A 19,332-nucleotide genomic window follows, 5' to 3' on the forward strand; every position below is an offset into this window, starting at 1 on the left:
ATTTTACCAAAACTTCCTCAAATAAGAGTCGAGATGGATACACCTTAATTAGCCCATTGAGTGGGTTATAGACAAATTAGTAATCTGTCTGTACGGTCTGCTCGATAAATTTTGAGAGAGCATAATGATCTAAGTTTGAAATCCAACTTCGTTGCTCCGTGCATGGATTCAACGACACCTAGCAAAGTACTGGACGCGAGACTGGATTCATCAAAACAATAAAAAAAAAAAAAAAAAAAACACTGGAAACTATAAGTGATAATATACCTCATACAGCCTAGGTATGAAGTACTAGTGTGTCGTAATTTTCTTTCAAAGTCGACGGGATATACTTGGGGAATAACTTGGAGTGGATGCCCTTCGTTATTTGTCTATTTGTAAGTTAAGGCACTGACTATGTGCATGACTTCAAACCCCCCGCCCTAGCTAATTATATAGGTAATTATACTGCATGTGAAAGCGATTCAAGCAAGAAGATCGATATGTTTCGCAATAGTTGCAAGATAATGAGTTTCTTGATCCAGCCCGTGAACTGAATTGTGCTACACCATAGGCTCGCTGCCTTTCCCTGTTGCTACGAGCGCTATGAGCGCGAACGAAAGAATCCAACCTGTTTGTTCATGTTATTATAGTCGTTTTATTATTACTCCAAATGACATTGTCCATATATACGTATATATATACGGGCTTCGACACCACATAGTGTTATTATGTAATATTCTTATAGATAGATGTATAGGGGAGAGGGTGACGTATGGTCATCAACAATAAATATCAATAAAAAACCGACAGTAATCAACTTAGTCCGCTATCTTCAACTGTGCCATTTTTGCTTTGTTTGTCTGCGTTCGCTGTCCTTTAGGGTGAATGAACATCATTATTATCATCGTGGGGTAACAGTTCTTGTTATTTTTGTTGCGGTTGGCGATGTTATCATGGCGGCGGCGGTGGCGGCAGCAGCATAATCGTGAAGACAATATGAAGTCGAAACGGCTCAATCCATCCCGATAGCTACTTCGACTCCTCTACCATTTTTACTCCGAGCTGCTGTGGCTCTTCGTCCGGTGCCAGACGCATTTTCAGACTGATTATGCTAATAGTTACAACACGACGTGGTCCTAGTAGATGTAATAGTATTAATAATAAGTATCAATATGAAAACAAATGATTGCAGGTCAATCTTCATCTCCTCCATATCGGGTCGGCTAGCGGGTGTAAAAATCATAATATTACATATTCGCCTTTCGATGCTGGGAGCCCGCCCAGATCGGAGCAAGCAAACGCGCCCATAAATAGTCACGTTCTTGACGCATATATATAGCGCCTATAGATGACTCTGACAAGCAGAGGTTCGCACTTATAGCCCGACAAGCGGGTGGGCCTAATACATAGCACATGGATAAACATAGCACACATTCGAAAAGAGACAAATAACCAACGAGTAACAGGTGCACAAACTCACGGACTGCTATACACTCGGCCGTAGTTTCGTCCCGTGCTATAAGCGAAACCGCTGGTACTGATGTGGGCGATCAACAACGAAAGTTTTGCCAAGTTGATTGTACAACAATTGACTTATAGCAGCCGAAAATTGCTCGAAATGAAAAGAAGGTATGGAGAATGATGTTTTTTCTTGCGAAAAAAAAAAAAAAGGAAAGAATAATCAAAGAGGCCACCATACGGCTATAGCACTTCTGCGCACAATAGCCAAGCCACCTTCTCAGCTGAGGATCGCCGTACTTACGACTATAATTAATATAAGAGCATCGGCAAAACTGACCGCTACAAAGCAGCTGTTACGCAGTCAACGGTCTAATATAGCTACATGTAGGGACAACGATCATCTTTATGTTTCAGGTTGTCGGTATTTCCAATTGAAACGCCAATAACAACGTTGGACTATCGAGAAATAGGACGAACTAAAAGTGAACCATGGTGTCAGCTAATAAGCTTATGTACCAGGAACATAGAAGCGCCAAGTGGACCAGACTGAAGTTGTGTTATGGCCGACCTGAACTAGCCGGCGCGACAGCTGAGTGAAGGAATGATAACAGCAAGAAGACGTGCAAACTGAAGTGGCCAAGACGTCGAGATAGAACAACAACAACAGCAACAAGAAGGAAGAAAACTTTCAGTTAATTTGAAAAGAACCACCTTCGCCGATTAGGCATTGACCAGATGGGCTGAAAGGACGAACGGGCGGACAGACGGAGCATGGCTTGCTACGGACAAAAGCCAACGAAACAGGGACGGCTCGGTTGAAAAAAAGGTGGAATATGCGAACGTACAGATCAGTCCGAGGATTGAATAGGAAAAAACATTGATCGTTGTTTGGAAGGGGGAGGGGGGACTCAAGGCAATGCGGGTGGTAAAAGCTGGCCAAGAATAGCTCTTCTGCGGTTTCCAATAGCAGCTGGTCGCCCTGTTCCGGCAGTTCAGATTTACTTTGTTTTTACGCGTCTCGTTTATAATCTTCTTTTTATTTGCTAGAAGTTTCCATACGACAAGCCAGATTGCCGTAACCGCCTAAGATTTACCCACTGCACGATCAGAAAATACTTCTTTAATCTTACAATCAGCAGAATCATGAAGAAAAGAAACTATGAGAAAACCACTGGAATTGATGATGGCAGTGGTGTGGAAATTGATCAAATAGAAGAGAGTAAAGCTTAGCATCACTAGTGGCTAGATATGCCCACAAAACATTAGATGTGGAAAAGCATTATGCTATTTGAAGCCAATAACTAGCATAGTAATAACATGTACACGAATAGATAATGATGAAAAAACGACGTCTCAAGAAGAAGAGTAGTTAATGTTTGTAAAGAAGAGGGTATGTTTGCGAACCTTACAAGGTGATTTAAAAAATTCGAAAAAGTCAGTGTCGAAACACACAAGCAATAACTACCACTTGTGCTATCGGCAGAAATTCAGAACTAAAGAAGTAAATACGTTGAGTGGCACCGAAGTATGAGGAACTCAAGTTAATGCCCCTTCGGGTTGAACATGAAAGCACTACATGGCAGGGTATAAGGAAAGGTAATAAAAACGTTCCGAAAGGTCTAGAGTCTAGCTATATCGGTAATGATTGATAGGACATCTTGATGGGAGGACAATGGCACACCTTGGCTAACGAAGTTGTGTAGGGATGATATTACGGAGGAGTCTCGGCACTAAGTAGAACAGTAACGTCAAAAGCTGTCGAGAAGTTCAGAAATGAATTTAAGTGGTAAAGTCGTCTAACAGTACGGGATAGCAAAGGGCAAAAGTGAGGTTTGTATCGGAGACGAAAGGCCAAAGATGGCAGTTGACCTTGCAAAGCTCCCATTGTAAATAAGAAAGTCACTATTAAGTTCAGATGACGCGATAGCGTAAAGTTAGCAGGATATGGAAAAAAAACGCGTTCAGTAAAAGATACTTTTCTTTCTGTAACAGGTTGTTGTTCTTCTCTAGATGGCTTACGACTCAGCAAATCGATTCAAAAGGCTTCATACCTTGAGTAAATGGTAACGATGTGATACGGTTTATGGATGGGCGCATGATTGGAAAGTCAGCGGTAGGATATGCAGCGTGCGTTGTATCGTAATGATCGTAATATGAATGTCATTATGATATGATGAAAACCGATGACTTTGTATGGCAATCAAAACAATGAGATAGATGCCCAGAAGAGGCATAACCTTCCAGCCTAACCGATACCCATACCAATTTTCACTCTTATCATAGCACTTGTCTTCATTGTTTCACCTCGTATTTTTTTTTTTTTTGTCTCGCTTATGAACGCCGACCAAGGGCCATAACCAGTTTGGTCGAACATTCTCTTTACCAGCTAATAATAAAAAATGATAATACTTATATCAATGTATTGTGCTATAACGACGAGGTCAGGTGGTCGTCGCCTCGTCAAATGGAAGTTAAAGCAACGGTACAAAACGTAAACGTATCGAACAAACATGAATATGTCGTCTATCACCAACTAAGTTCCCGACGATATTTCTTTTCAAGTCGTACCATAATTGCAATAGCTCAGACAACGAGAGACAACAGAGCTGTCAAGAAAGTTAGTACATTCTTCGATGCTATACTGTTACTCCCTATTTCTCATTTCCACTTTTGCTGCATAAGGTTGATTAGTTTTATATCTAATGATGAAGCGTTGTCTTTGATTGTGGAGCTTGCCTATTTTTCTCCGAAAGGTCAATATCGACCTGAGCAACAACCTGGTATCCTGCGGCCTTGCCGTCGCTAGCCGCTACTGCTGCCGTCGCAGCAGCTGCTGGTTGGCCGTGATGAAACGCCTGATGATTATGGTGGATTTGATGATTTTGCTGTTGAACCCGTTGGTGCTGGTATTGTTCAGACTGTTGATAACTACGGAAATTGGTAGAAGAAGCTGCGGCCCGAGAACCTTGTGCACCGCGCACGTGTTGATCGTGTCCATTTGCGCCTCCACCCCCGCCAAGACTGTTCTTGCTCATGGTATGAGCGCCATTACTTCCGAAGCCGTCAACGGCAGCCGCAGCTATAACATGATCTCCAACGGGCCCAAAATCGCTAGGGTGACTCGCATGATAGCCGGCTTCATCTCCGTGCCCATGCCCACTTCCATAACCGCCTTCGTGTGTGGCGTGGCCGCTACCAAACGAGTTGTGTGTGAGATGAGGAACCATAGCCATGTGAACTGCATCTTGCGCAGAAAAGCCCCCACCGTGAACTACTGCGTGTCCATGGCCATGAGCGCCGCCGTGTCCGGCGTCCGCAAACGGCACCCCTATTCCGTGTGCGTGAGCTGCGAACGCCGCAGCGGCCGCTATTGCGTGAGCATTTCCATGCGTCCTATCGTGGATGCTATTGCCGATACCCCTGCCACCGGCCTCTACCTGGGCTATGATTGCCGGATTGTGCTCCGAAGCGGCTGTGTTCCAGCCTCCTTTATGCTGATGTTTTTCTTCAATGCTGTGGGAATAGACGAATACAGATAGATTAGAACGATTTACTCAAAAAAGCTCAAAAAAAAAAACAAGCGCACATTATGCTTAGTAATGGTTGACCACAATTCGATTTGCTACAATGTTCCCGCTTAAGAACAGATTAACACAGCTGACGACATGGACCTCATTTGTGACTTGAACTCGTTTAGCCTATCCATGGTCGTTTCATCAATCTACTTACAATACTGGCACGGGTTTTTTGATATACACAGGCACTTCCTTTATGATCTTGACGACTTTATGAATCGGCTTCGGAATTGGTACGGGCACGTGTTTGTAGACCGGAATGACAACTGGTTTTGGAACCGGAACGTGAACTGGGAATGGTATCTCTTTTTTGTGGTAGACGGGCCTCGGAACCGGTACGATCACTGGCTTGGGAATCTGCGGGTACGATAATCGATAATAGGAAATCAGCCCTACAAAATTGCTAGAGAAGAATGCATAAAAGAATCATTTTTGAGCATGTGAAGGTGGCGTAAACCAGAAACACCAAGGAAACGTAGAACGTGTAAGGCTTCCCATCATAGGCAACTAATATGGCCCAATATGTAGATCTATAGGGCCGCCAGTTATTCGAGTCGCACTAAAAACTTTCACAACTATGCAAAACACCGGTGCTTATGAATCAGTGAAATATATAATAACTACGAAAAGACCCAGATTGATCTTCGATTCAGGTGTACAATGCGCAGTGATCCGGGTAAGGTTAGCTTGTAAAGTTAAAACGAGTTAATTCAAGTTAAATCGTGTACAAAAACAACTTGAATATTGGGTTCATATAATACGTAATGCAGTTAATCGAGCACGCAATTGAAACATACTAGCAACATTAGCCCTAATATTTAACGTTATTGAATAAACCCGTAAGAAGATTTTTTCTGAGGGGTCCCTCAGACTAACTGAAGATAACATGAAATTTGAAAAAAATATATGTATAATAAGGTTAATACATTTCTTCTTAGCGAAAACGAAACACAGGTACCAACAAACGAGCCGCCTCAGACTGCTTCGCAAAATTAATGATTAATTATCGTTGCAGGAGCAGCTGTTTAGCCGTGATCCAAACTGAAAGTTATATAAATTTCCCTGCAATCTTTATCTTTGCAGTTCACGGGACGATCCATTTATGTTCTTCTCACGCAGGGGTCCCGCGTATCTTTTTACATTTCAGATGTTTTCGTGTGGAAATTAAATGTTGCCGTCTGTTTCTTTCTAGCTAGAGTAAACTTCGTGTCGTCCTCGTAGAAATTACGTAAATATTACTTGAATAAGTTACGGACTTGTAATTTATAAAGGTTGATGTTGTCTCCGGAATGTGGCGGTATATCATCGTGACGTAACCCGTGAATGGCGTCTGGCACGTCAACTACAATACACGAATCACTGTGTATCAGTTCGACGTAATGTAAAAACAGGCCTCTGGGGGGTAGTTTTTCTTCCTGTTAATATTTTGCGCTAGCCGTAAATCAGATTACGTTTAGTTTATTCACGCAGAAGCGTATAGTTGGATACAGTGCCGCTATAGTTATTTTTAGCATTGTGCCGTCACCGTACTATCCTACATTAACGATCTTAGCGTTTGATCATACTTTTACATAGCATATATTATTTTGATTATCGCGTTTTTCGTTCGGGCTTATTTGGTGTACTACTTGATCTTGCTTACTTATAAAGATTTTGTTTGCTTCATCGTCACACATACTCAGTGTCTCTATCGAATACGAATTTTCTTCGTCCGTTGCCAAACAGTGGCAATACCGGCTGTCGGCTGCACGAACGTGCTTCGCATCCAATATTATATTATAAATCACGTAAGGCCCAGTTATTTGTCCTGTTGCCATCTCATGCGGTAATGTCTGGTAGATAGAGATTATGGAAAAGCTATGGGCTGTGGCTCGACAATGCAGTCTTCAAAACAAATCTCTTTTTTTGTTATGTTTTTTTTCTAATCTTCGTTATGTAGCCTGACGCTTTTTCATCTTCAAGCTTCCTGTGTTACTTTAGCGCACCTCCTTCATACGCCTACCCACCAACAACAGGACTGCTTTTTCAATGTGTTTCTCATCACCCACGTCTCTGTTTCGGCCTGCCCTGTTTCTTCTGGTAGCTTATTGTAAAACATCGCCTCCATCTACTGTATTTTGACTCTTGTACACTAGACGCATGCGACACAATATTGGTGCCTTAATGGTAGGTGACGTTTGTCATGCACCGTACCCGGTTCCTGCGACGCGTTTCGTGCTAAGCATCTGTAGAAACATATTTACTCTGACAGCAACGGATTTTTGCGCAGCAATAGCACTGTGTATCTGTGTGTGTGTGTGTGTGTGTGTACATAGTTGTTTGTATATGTTGCTTCTAGCGCCTCCACGAAGAACTTGAAACGTTTCGGCGGCGGTTTGTTCGTCTGCGATAGTTTCGCCTTCTTGATCGTCTGTGTGCCTGTTCATATGCCAGTGGGTGTGTATATGTGTGTTAATGACTGTGAAATAATGTCGATTGTCCAGAGGCCGGCGATGCAGAAGACGGCCTCAGCGGTGTTCATTATACGACGGGGCTATCAGAGTCGCTCATTCACGCAGATCATGGTGCTACAATTAAACTATTGTACGCATGGGCGCACCGGTAGAAATTTGAGTGGTGGCTCTAACAGTAGCACTATATATATATACCCGTCATTATTATAGTAAAATAGCCATGATCTGGCGTTTTCTACTCTAATAGGTTTGAGGTAGCCGGTATAAGCTAGATCGATTTCTCACACCCGAGTGACCATTAGTTGGCATGGTATTAACCGGAACAAATCGAATAGCGACCACGCGGGTGAAACCACGACGATCTACAAGATCAACTACAACGAACGAGCCGCTAAGATCAGGTGGGTCGATAGAAAATTTGCCGGTATCGAAACTTCGCACAGGTTCGCGCCGCTCCCAATGAATGACACTGATATATATGGCTAATAAAGATGAAGCAAGAATGGCTGCCCACGACCTCGGGAATAACAATAAGATACTGTGGAACGTGAACAATACAAACCTCAAGATAAGGCGGTTGTTTAGAGAATGATTTATATCTCAGCAACTAATTCGTATAGTTGCTATTTGCTTATCTGGAAATATGTTTTTGCGTTTGGTATACGAACCAGCCATGTTTGGGGTACGTTACCTTGATAGGGATAGGCATTGGGACTGGCTTGGGTATTGGTATGGCAGTATGATGATTGTAGAATTTAAACATCGGCACGGGAATTGGTATATTATGGTTTTGATAGACGGTGTAGTGCTTTGGAACAGGCTTAACATAAGCCCATGGCTTGAAGATCTGAAAGAAAAACATTGTAATTTGTTTTAGTAACGAATGAGCGGCACTTAGTTTAATTTATGTTAGAAAATGAATCAATCGTGGTGGGTTATCGAACACGTATGAAACCTCTGAATAATATTACTCTATTGTACCGAGTGCAGGCACCAATCGCTTATTATACGGTATATTGCATTATCTAATGCTGTTGACTGTATGTGTGTGTCTTAGAGGCTAGATAGTCAAGTTAGAACAAGGACAGAACAAGAACAAGAAACAAGGTAAAAAACTCGGTGGAAATAAACCTCTGCTCGTAACCTTATAGGTAATGTTTTAGTAAATATCTATTACCACAAACAGATAAGCGGTTTTTGGCCTAAACGCTAACGTCCGTAGAGTGGAAAAACATCTCATTCGGCAATCTACATAGGTTCTCTCCTAAGGCTTATCTCATTAGTGACTATATTATTCACGACATTCATCGTAAAATATTTTAGGAGTTCGTACAGATTATCGCTCTCAGCCCCGAAAATTGGCGAGCCGAAGTACCTGATACCACACTGCATAAGGATAACAACGATCTGTCCGCTAATCGTTTCCCTGTATTGACATTATTTAAAGTCATCTGACTGCAAGGTAACGTCACGGTCTATGATAACTGAAAAAAAAAACCATCGATTCGATATCATATGAAGAACGAAGGCGAAACAAGATCTAGCAGGCCCCGAAAACGAATCGGTGTTTGGCCTGCGTCTACAGAAATGTATAGTCGCTGAGCCAGATACTTCGTGTTTGATGCAGAAGGAAAGCTATCTATTCTCACTTGCACTAAAACGTACCGGGCAAATTAAGCTGAAAAGTTGACCTCCTACAGATGATATCTTATCCTTTTGTTTTTTTGCCTAGATAAAAGTTAGCAGTTTCAAATCACCAACGTTTTAAACAACGGAACAAGTGCAGCTAATAAAGGCACAAGAGACCCGTCCACATTTGACGACGTCAGGCATAGATCGTGCGGTCGGCACGAAATAGGCATCGTATCTGTTATTCACTCTTCTTTATTACCGCTGTGCCCCGTACCACGACGAACACGTTCCCATAACTAAAAGAACGGAACAAAAGTGATTTATCTGAGCAGTAGTAGTCATACCGAATGACCTGACCCAGCTCGACTCAAACGGGATGAAGCCCAACAGTTGCGAAAACATGAACCCAGCTCGTCAGTAGGGGGCAGAAGCAGCGGAGCAGAAGACGCAGACCAACGAAAGTTTGCACTACTTGAATTATAGGGATGGATCGGATGTATGTACATCCAACTTCGCTTTTGCCTTGATGCGGGCACCAGCATTAGCACCGCATCGTCTTTTTGGTGCCAGCCCATATAGCATGACATGGCAATATCCCCTGATGCTTTCCATCTAAAAGTCTCATGGTGTGCCGTTTCTGCATCAGCCGTTATCGTCATGCGACACGCAGCAATAACATCAATGAACCAACTAATGACGATATAATGAAATTGACACATACGACGTGAAAACAAAGGGTTTTAGATAGTCGATAACGACTGTAATACCGCGTATGGGTACGTATTTATAGATAAGTCCAACAGCACCTTCTCTTCTAAGTGTCAACAACAGCGGCAGCAGTGGTGAGCAAACGTTATTACAGATAATACTGCTGATACTTCTAAGCTATAGAAGGAGGTCGCGGGCAAATGGACATCATGGACAACAAACACAAGCCGGCAACGCTGATGCTGGTCACAGTTAAATGAAGGGAGATACCAGAATAAATATGTGGGCCTTTTAATGATCTGGGATGGCCTGGAAAAATGTAGGTAGTATATCATGAATATCATTGGCGGTAGTTACGGACCGGGGCATCTTTGTGCAACGCTACAGCCAAAACAAGCAAACAAAATGGAGAGGAAGGAAGAAAAGTGGTGTTGTAATACAAATTACGATTCAGATGAAAGCTGTAGTCTATGGTCGACGCAAAAGTTGTGTCACACACACATGCACGCAACAAAAAAGTCATCTCATTGCTCATAGATAGATAGGTTCATGTTTAGATATGCCTGTATCTGTGGGTGTATGTACTTATGCGAAGACAGCTACCCATCGCTCGCGAAAGCGTGATGCCGTCAAAAAGCGAAGACAGTGAAACACAGCGAAGGGGCAAGGGCAAGGGCAAGGGCATGGGCATGTCCGCGTGCATACGGTTCGGTCAAGTGATTGAAAGTGGGTCTCTTATTGAAACTAGTTTCGATGGTATCTTTAGCTTAGCCTGTTAGTAGTAGCTAGACGGAAACGTACAACGACTGCTAGTAATTTTATTTGTAAGGTACCCTGTGGCCTACGTTTAGCCAACTCGAAAGAAGCCTATCTGCTGCGGAGTTTATTTATTTCAATTAACTAATTCATTAATTAATCAGATTGTTATATTCCCTACAGTAGACGATTTGACAATTCGCTGTTTAAAATGCAACGATCTCCAATACACGAAGATAAGGTGATTTAATGGTGTTAGGATCCTATCAATCTCAACAGATAAACGTCCATTTTCGAGTACGAGAGTACTATTTCGAAATACTGCAAAAATAAATAACATTTGCCTTTACAAATGTTTGCCATAAGTACTTTAACTACTACGAAAGTCGACAGCTAGCTAGCGGAAGGCGTCGAATTTATGGGACTATTAGGCCAAAGTGTACAATAATTGAACCATTACTGTATAGGCCTAAATTGTTCCATGGATGCAGTAAGTGGCGGCAAATCGTAGTGGAAGAAGCTAAAATATTTCCGTCTTCAAAAACATCGCATTCGAGATCTGTCAAAGGTCAGGTTACCATACTAGACGTACAGCTAAAGGGTCCTGACAAAGCGCTACCTTATAAACTATCGAAAGAAAGAAAGCTGAATCTTAAGGCCTTTGTCGGATTGTTACAACTTGGTATTAGACACAGCATCTATCCAATTAATTGTATTTGTCTGAAATATTTAACTTTCTTTGTTTTGTTACATTTTGTGTCAGCCATTCTATCCAGTAAGACATATTATAAGCACAAAATAAATCCGCCAAAGTTACGCAGTGAGGTCCTTTGCTCGCCCGTCTCTCGATAGTTCGATTAAAGCTGTTAACAGTTGATGACCTAATAGGTTCGGCAGGGAACGATCACACAATTGTGATGGTCTGGAACCTAGGCGTAGGACACAAACTAAACATGTATCAGGTGCAAAGATCAGAGATGAACTGACCTTCATGGAAAATTATTGCGGTACACTGCGTTTTTACTGCGTTCTATATACACAGGATTACCAGTAAGATATGAGAATATACAGACGAGTATACACATAAAGACTAAAAGCAACCAGCGATTGGCCTAATTGCATGATTTTCGACTTCATTGGCCTGATTATTTAGTTGTGAATACATTATACGGTAAAAAGTAGCCTCCTCTAGAGATCCGCAAGCAAGAAAGTTCACCCGTTATCCTGCTGGTTCATTTGTCCTGGCTTTTTTTCCCTATTTCGCTAGCTTTTCGTCCTATTTGCCTGCTGGTGTTGCTAATTCACTCCTGCTTTCATATGATAACTCGTTCGCTATAGCTACAGCGTATGCCTTATTAATGGCGCACACTATGCGCATTTTTCTCTATGTTCTAGCAGATAGGGAAATGGAAATCCAATGAGACAGCGGTTACCAACAACGACAGCTATTCAGCCTTTCACCGTCCGCATATATGACGTAAGGTGTCAAACACTCGATCGTTTACTTGGAATACTTACCGGGATGTACTTCGGGACAGGCACGTAATGAGGAACTGGGACGTGTTTTGCTACTGGAACGGGTTTATGCACGTGCTTGACGACATACTTCACCGGCGGCACGTGCTGCTGCTGATGCCATCTGCCGCCGCCATCGCCGTGGCCAGCGGACGCCTGGCGTGCGACGAACAGCACGCAAAACGCCCACACCGCATCTGCAAATACACAGGTGGGTAAGAAAAAAAAAACAGCCAAACGGAAGAACTCAAACAGATTAGCAAACAAAGCGACAGCGACTTATTGCGCCATTATTCGCTAATAAATATATTGAGGTGAGTGTTATTATACACCAGATGACAGGCGTCTGTATCTACGTACGTGTGCTCGGATAACGTGAGCAAACAGGAAAATATCTTGTCTAATCTTCTACTAATTGTATTATAATTAATTGTGATGCAATGGTGGATCTAACGAGCATCAGTCATCCAATGTCGAGAGAAGTATCCATCCGCAATTGTTGTTTGCAGCATCTCCGTAAAATATATTCCCAATAAAGTACTCACTACCAAGTCACATATAGCGAGCAGCATTGTGGTATATCTAACAATAACAACGGTAAGCGTATGGACATCGCAACCGCTATGGTGTTCGAGTCTGCTCTATAGATTAGCACGTTATACTGGCATTACAAACAACTTTAAAGAATATAAACGAGAGAATTACATCTAACTACATGTAATGATGGTTCAACTATCTCTATGTTTCCCATCACAGTTGTCTGGCGTACAAAAAAATTGAATTAACAATCCACGCTGAGATAAATTCGAAGCTACTGAATAAGATCGGCTGTACGGTTCACATTTGAAGTTCGCGACTTCGTCATTGTGCCGTGGTTCTCTCTTTTCCGCAGTTATAGTATACAACGGAATATTATAGAACCTCTAATATGGCGACCATCAGTATGTTGATCGACGCGGCAAGACTGTCGGTATCGTATGATGTTGCGCACCCAGCCTAAAACGCGTCCGTCGGATTTAGGTTTACCTTTTGTTGAACATCGGATACAGCTTTTGGGATTTCCTTGTTTTGGAATGCACCTCATCGAAACTTCATCTATCAATTTCATAACATGTTATTCGAAAGTTCTAACAGTGGAAATTGTACCATAGCACTGGCTACAGTTTTAGAATCTATGATTTCAAAGACAAATTTTGCTATAATGTTCTTAGCTTAACTTACTCGTTCGTAGCCGAATGGAAACGTTCATATAACATATAAATAGTCTAAACTTTTCGCTTTACGTATATTGCAGACGGCTGAATCGGTCGGGTCTCCTTAGCGTCGGTATCGATTTTGTACCGTCGACGTGCAATGCCGCCGATGAGTGGATGCTGTTCTACGTTGCGTCTGATATAGGTGTACCCAGCTGAAGGACCGATTTCCTCGCTAATTTTACATTGATGTCCTCTACTGCATTTAATGTCGATATCTTATAAAACTGCCCTCTTACCTTCGCCATTTGATGCTGCGAACGTTGTGGCGCAAGGGAATATTACGTGCAACAAATTATCGAGCTCTGACTACGTACAGGTATAACATACGAAAAGAGCACCCTGTGCCATATATGGATTGGCAACGTTATCTTACGTCATTCTGGTCGAACAATCTATGCTTTGATTTCTACATTAGAGCTATACGCAGACTTACGGGATCGATGGCCCGCCGGGATGAATTCGCAAGTTAAATAAACGGGAATTCACACGACTGCTTTTGTGAACGCATTTGCCGTGGGCTCATGTGAGTACATCTTCCAGTGGAGTGAAGATGTTGTACGTTACATTAAAGATCGTCTAACAGTACCTTTAAGAAAAAAGATTGCCAGCGATCTATCTCGAAGTTGCGCTGAAAAATCGACAGACGTAACAATAGACGTGAGCAGTAATTGGTGCTCGCAGATGGGAGCTTTTAGCAGTGGCTTTCAACTGGGAACGTACGAGCGCGTTCGAAAGAGCACAGCCCAAATGCGCTTTTTCTTGTCAAATATCCAGGGAACGTTGCGGCAACACATCTCAAGCTTCGAACCTCAGTGTCTATTTAGGCTCATTGAAATATTTAGGTAAGGTTGTGTGTTTGTAATATTCGACGTTAGCTAGCAATTAGTTATTCAGTTGTTAGTGTAAAGGATTTCTTTTATCCTCTTATCATCACACGATATAATGAAGTTGGCTAAATCATAAAAAGCAGAAAATGAAGCTGGTCATTTATGATGTCACGTCTGACTTCTTACAGGAAAACATTTTGTCCATTATCCGTATCGGACGTTTCTATCAATTTCGTTCAGCTTACAGCTTTGTCTACCATTAGTCTTTACATAAGAGTGATAGCCATCGGAAAACATGGCCGGACTGTAATGCAGTACGTCCAGCTACGTTCCCGGAACGCGGTACGCGTAACCCAGAAGCATAGAAAACATAAGCTACAATTCAGATTCTACTTGAATTCGTACGCTAGTGAAGACTACAATATCCGCGGCCTGACCATACGAAAATTGAGCTTTGACATGAATTTAGAATGTGATAGCGTGTCGCTTGAAGCAACTCTGTAGCTATGTTTAATGAATCTAGCCGAACGCGCGCCCAAGACGACTCAAGACTATCGTCGCGTCTGTCATTTCCACTATGACTCATTGGGTCACTGGGTACACTGTCAGGATCGTTACGATGATACGATGATCGCAATGATGATACTTCCATAGAACAGATAAAGTAACAGGAGAACAGAACGAAACAGCTAGAAGGCGATGAATCCTGCGTTTGTCCGCTGCTTGCTATAAGCTAGAGCGACAAAGATCAAGGCGATATGCAAGACTTGCTTACCGGCAACACAAGCTTCAATGGCGACCAGCCTGGTTGAGTTTCGCAGCGCTATCGCCAGGGGCAGTCCCCCCCGGAGCAGTTCCGACTGAGTCAAATCACTATTATAAGACAATAAATATGTAGCTAGAGACAAGGATGGAGAGTAAAAGTCGCGTCAGCGCAATGGCCACTTCGTTTGCAGCATGCAAAGAAGCGTTAAAGATGATTCTGTCGTATAATAAACGGCCGACGTTTTGGATCCTTCCAAGCGTATTTTGTACAAGGGAGAGAACGACGCTGACAAATTTATGCTACTAATGGCGTCATCTGTCAGACTGACCGTTGATGGTCCGTTGACGGAGAAATACTGTAGGTCTTCTGACATCAGTGTAGATGCAGCATGGAAGTGAAACAGTGATCGGCTTAGACGTACATGCATTAGCACGTATCCTTTTCAACAGAAGAAGGAAAAGAGGTTCCCTGTAATCGCTCGAGGCCGTAGCTAATTCATCATTTTCATTTATAATGCAATGTTTTTTGCTCTCGTTTTTTTTTTTCTTTAGCTGAATTGTGAAAACTGTGCATATGCATGAGTTTACTTTTCTGCCATCCACAAGCATTTGCATTGATACAAACGCATGCGGGAAGCGGGAGCCTAAATATAGAATCTACAGGCCATACGATACGGGCCGAGTAGACGGGATAATGAATGCCTTCGTGTTTTCAATTGGATCGTCAACGCTATCGTCACGAGTTGCGCGTAAATAGCATCTCACCTGCTGCCGTAATTACCATGCTCTTCTGCGCGACACAAACACTGGCCAGCAACATATAACAGTATTCTTAGCTATAGCAATGGTCGATGTTAGTTTCGAAATTCTGTATCGTACCTGTTCCGTCTATGAAACACATCTGTAATCCGATGGCTACGTACGATACAATTCACTACGTTGGACTAGATCACTCTACTTGTATGCTGCAAGCGACGTAATAGGGTGAGCTCAAAGAGACGAATATGGGCATGATCGCCTCTGGAAATGTCCGCTGCCAGCTGGAACCGCGGTACGCTGGCGGCTCGACACTCGAACACGCCATTAATTAACTGACACCGCTTTAAACATGTATAATATACGAACCCTACAATGTATTATTGGCTACATATTATAGATTATGCATACAGACGGTAAATGGAAGTATACAGCAAAAAAGCAGCTTCTGAAAAAGACCTAGTTCAGGCGTTTCGGTCCAGATGATTATGTGCTTGCTTCGCCAGTTCTATAGAATCCACAGGGTGTACATACATTGCGTATGTATGACTCACAATTGTCCTCTTTTTTTCATTGTAGCTAGTAATGATTGTTGTTATATTCGTATGTATTGTTATAGCGTCAGTGCGTACGCTCAACGTAATGTCAGACATTCAGAAAGGAAGGGAGGGAGGGAGGAAACGAGGAGCCCTTGACTGTGCTAGACTGCGTGGAGCCTCATTCGGTTGTTGTGCGGGTATTTTATTACGCTGCTATGGCGGGACCGCGTCGCCAGGTCAGTTCTGGATTTGTCTATGCAGACAGCTATAGACGGAAATTGGACACAGAAGGGAGACTGGAGGCTTTTTGTTTTCTCTACCGATGTAAATTCATCACGCATCAACGTCATGTCGGTCGCCGTCGCGTCTACCGATTTGGGACGCCCATTGCACGTTCAAAACCGAAAAAATATATATAATCAATCTCAAATTGTAACCAAGTATCTTCTGTAAAGGCGTTCCGCATCTAGTAGGATATGACTGTCAATTTGGAGAAGTGAAAGGTGGTAAGGTCCTCCGACGTACAATGTTTCGCGCTGCAGCATGATCTTATCAACCGAGCCAGGACAGGGTCTCAGAGTTCTAAGGAGTTTCCTTGTAAAATCTTGATAACAGACTAAACGCAGTACGAGTTTGATTTCGCCTCTTACTTTTAATTCGTACTCAGGGGCTGCTTAGCGTGCCGCCGATTTATCCTTGCTTGATGCCCAGATGCCATAATCACACATGTTTATCTGTGTGCGTTGCTGTTATCACGTGCAAGGTAACCATGATTTGTATATAGAACTGTGTGGGCAACTGGGAGGTACCGTCCATACCTCGTTTGTTGCCTATGGAAGACAACTTTGTGCAAACCTATGTCGCCTTATCTATGAGATTAAGAAACGTCGGCAAGCTTTTGGTTACAAAAAAATCCTTTAGACTGACAGCATCAACGCTTCGCTAATTGAAAAATAATGGAGAAAAAAAGTAAGTTGCTAGACTTCTGAACCTGTTTTCAAAAGGACCATTGCCCCGATGACTAACTCGTTGACCTATTTCTGCCTTCTGCATCGATGGACGTCGCTTCACTTTGTATGCTACGAAATGCTATTAAAACCATCGTTCGTGCTTCTAGGTCCCTTAAACTACTTTACCTAATTAACCGATACATCGGCAATACTTTCAGATATAATAGAATCGAATCGAATGGGTTAACGAAAATACGTATGCATCCGTTAAATTTATCAGTACTGGCTGATCGTTGGACAAGAATGAATAAAACTAACACCTTTATCTGTAAGCTTCGCCATTTCTGCGATTGTCTCATTAATACGAAGTCCTAACATATAGAAATCCGATAACCAGCAGTACAGATGTCGATCGCTAAACTGTCGAAATACCTCCAAAACTGGGAGGTCTCCGAGCGGAACTGCATAGGATCTGTCAAAAAGCCCATAGGAAATAATCATAGGTTAAAGGACAGAAAGCAAGAGATCGGCAATCGACGAATCGCTACCTATATTCGACGGCTTCTGTGTAGCAACGTTCTTGCTGGGATTGATACGATCATTTCAAGTCTGGCGTTTTGATCACTTCCACTATAATGATTTCCCAGTGTCAGGGTACTCACAATAGGGGGGCACACAAAATCGCTAAAACGAAAAAGACAAGGACGAACCGCAGGAGTCAGTGTCTCTGCACTATAGCAGTTGTATTTATCTTATAGTATTGCCAGCAAAATGATAATAACTAGAATCACAGCATCTAGCAGAATGGTATAACACAGTATACTAGAATAGTAGCAGTAGAGGACTCTCTTGACGTTTTCTGCTAAGTTAAGGCGGAAATAACATCCGTCCCCACCGTATTCGCTCAAAAAAAATATACAAGTCGATAAATGGATATAGATAGTTTTAGCTGTTTTTCCTTGTATGCATGCACAACTATTTATTGAACTTGTCGTCCAGCCTCACTCCCCGATGGCCAGCGTGGTATGCTGTACCGTTCAGATTTCCCGTCACGTTATCCAGGGATAATTACATTAAAAACAACATCAGTAGAAGCAGCGACGGCGGGGCCTTTGATCTACTGCAGGACAACGGGACAGATTATGTTCAGAGCCCGACACTAGGAACTCACGTCGATTGCAACTAAACGCGACCACTAGCGACCAATGATTATAACGCTGCTTATATATAATATTGTAGCAGTTCTAACAATCGCAGACGATGTTCGCGCGCGTCGTAGCCGCCCTCACTCTGTGTTTAACATAGCCAATCTACTGTTCTCTAAAACACACGCTTACGTTTTGCATTGACAAATATAGCAGACGTTTCAACAGGGTACCGGCAGCAGGCGCGGCAATTGCTTCTCGTGGCGGAGTTGCTTTGCGTCGTACTCTTTCTAAGCACTCGCGGAACACTCCCAAGGCGATGGAAGAGCCGGTAGAGGATCCCTAATTCGCGGGAAGATTTGTCTTGCAGCAGTCAGCTTGTAGCTTAGTGGCGTATTCGTTAATGTCTTGCAGGCTTTCGACTGCAGGCAGCGACCATAAACGCTTCGAAAAGTTTAAAGATACGTGCACGCACGTATAAACACACATTTTGATAGGTTACTACGGCCAGTTTTGCGTGCACTCTTGTGGCTAGAGCTGCCATCAAATAGCAATTCAACTTATTATTTGTGTGATGCCTGCTAATCTGTTGTCTCTCGTTTGACATCTCCTACCTAGCCTGGTCTATATTAGGGGTAGTGGTTCTTCATTGAATTTTCGAGTTCGCCATTGAAGCTCGTCTTTCGTTGTTACTGGCCCCACTTGCCTGCTTGGTTAGTATCGTTTTGAGACAACAATGGTCCCCGTATCACTACGATGTGGCTATTGGGGTCCATTGGTTGGCTTGTCTATTTCTGCCTGTGGATGCTGTTGGTGTTCATTTTAATTTCGCCTGTACCGTTATCTGTGAAGTTATGGAATATATAACTATAATCCATTTACGTTTGTTTGTTTGTTGAGAGTTTTTTCGTCAACATCGCGATTGCCAGTTGTTTCTGCAGTTGTCGCTACCCGCTCCAAGCATGAGCCATGTATATATGGACCACAAGAATCTATCTTATCAAGCTTTGGC

The 19,332-nt window shown here is 42.7% G+C and overlaps 1 protein-coding gene and 1 long non-coding RNA gene across 3 annotated transcripts in view; one reads left to right on the plus strand and one right to left on the minus strand.

The window, feature by feature from the left end:
* Positions 1 to 613: 613 nt before the first annotated feature.
* The window catches only part of LOC111243918 (uncharacterized), a 44,038-nt gene continuing 25,319 nt past the window's right edge, over positions 614 to 19,332 (minus strand). The window contains exons 1-5 of one of the 2 annotated variants that reach the window (XM_086979356.1): positions 13,304 to 13,436; positions 12,086 to 12,279; positions 8,163 to 8,318; positions 5,173 to 5,375; positions 614 to 4,956 (exon numbers count right to left, since the gene is read on the minus strand). In XM_086979356.1, coding sequence (XP_086835482.1) covers positions 4,143 to 4,956; positions 5,173 to 5,375; positions 8,163 to 8,318; positions 12,086 to 12,279; positions 13,304 to 13,331 — 1,395 coding nt within the window. In that variant the 5' untranslated portion in view covers positions 13,332 to 13,436 and the 3' untranslated portion in view covers positions 614 to 4,142. Of the gene's footprint in view, positions 4,957 to 5,172; positions 5,376 to 8,162; positions 8,319 to 12,085; positions 12,280 to 13,303; positions 13,437 to 19,332 lie in introns of those variants that run through there. The other variant, XM_022790255.2, reaches the window with a different exon arrangement.
* LOC147757241 (uncharacterized) lies at positions 12,160 to 15,629 on the plus strand. The gene is made up of 3 exons (XR_015320465.1): positions 12,160 to 12,293; positions 13,377 to 14,180; positions 14,354 to 15,629. It is a non-coding gene; the product is annotated as an uncharacterized LOC147757241 (long non-coding RNA).

Source organism: Varroa destructor, unplaced genomic scaffold, assembly GCF_002443255.2.
Source record: "Varroa destructor unplaced genomic scaffold, Vdes_3.0 BEIS01000002.1, whole genome shotgun sequence".
Taxonomy (NCBI): domain Eukaryota; kingdom Metazoa; phylum Arthropoda; class Arachnida; order Mesostigmata; family Varroidae; genus Varroa; species Varroa destructor.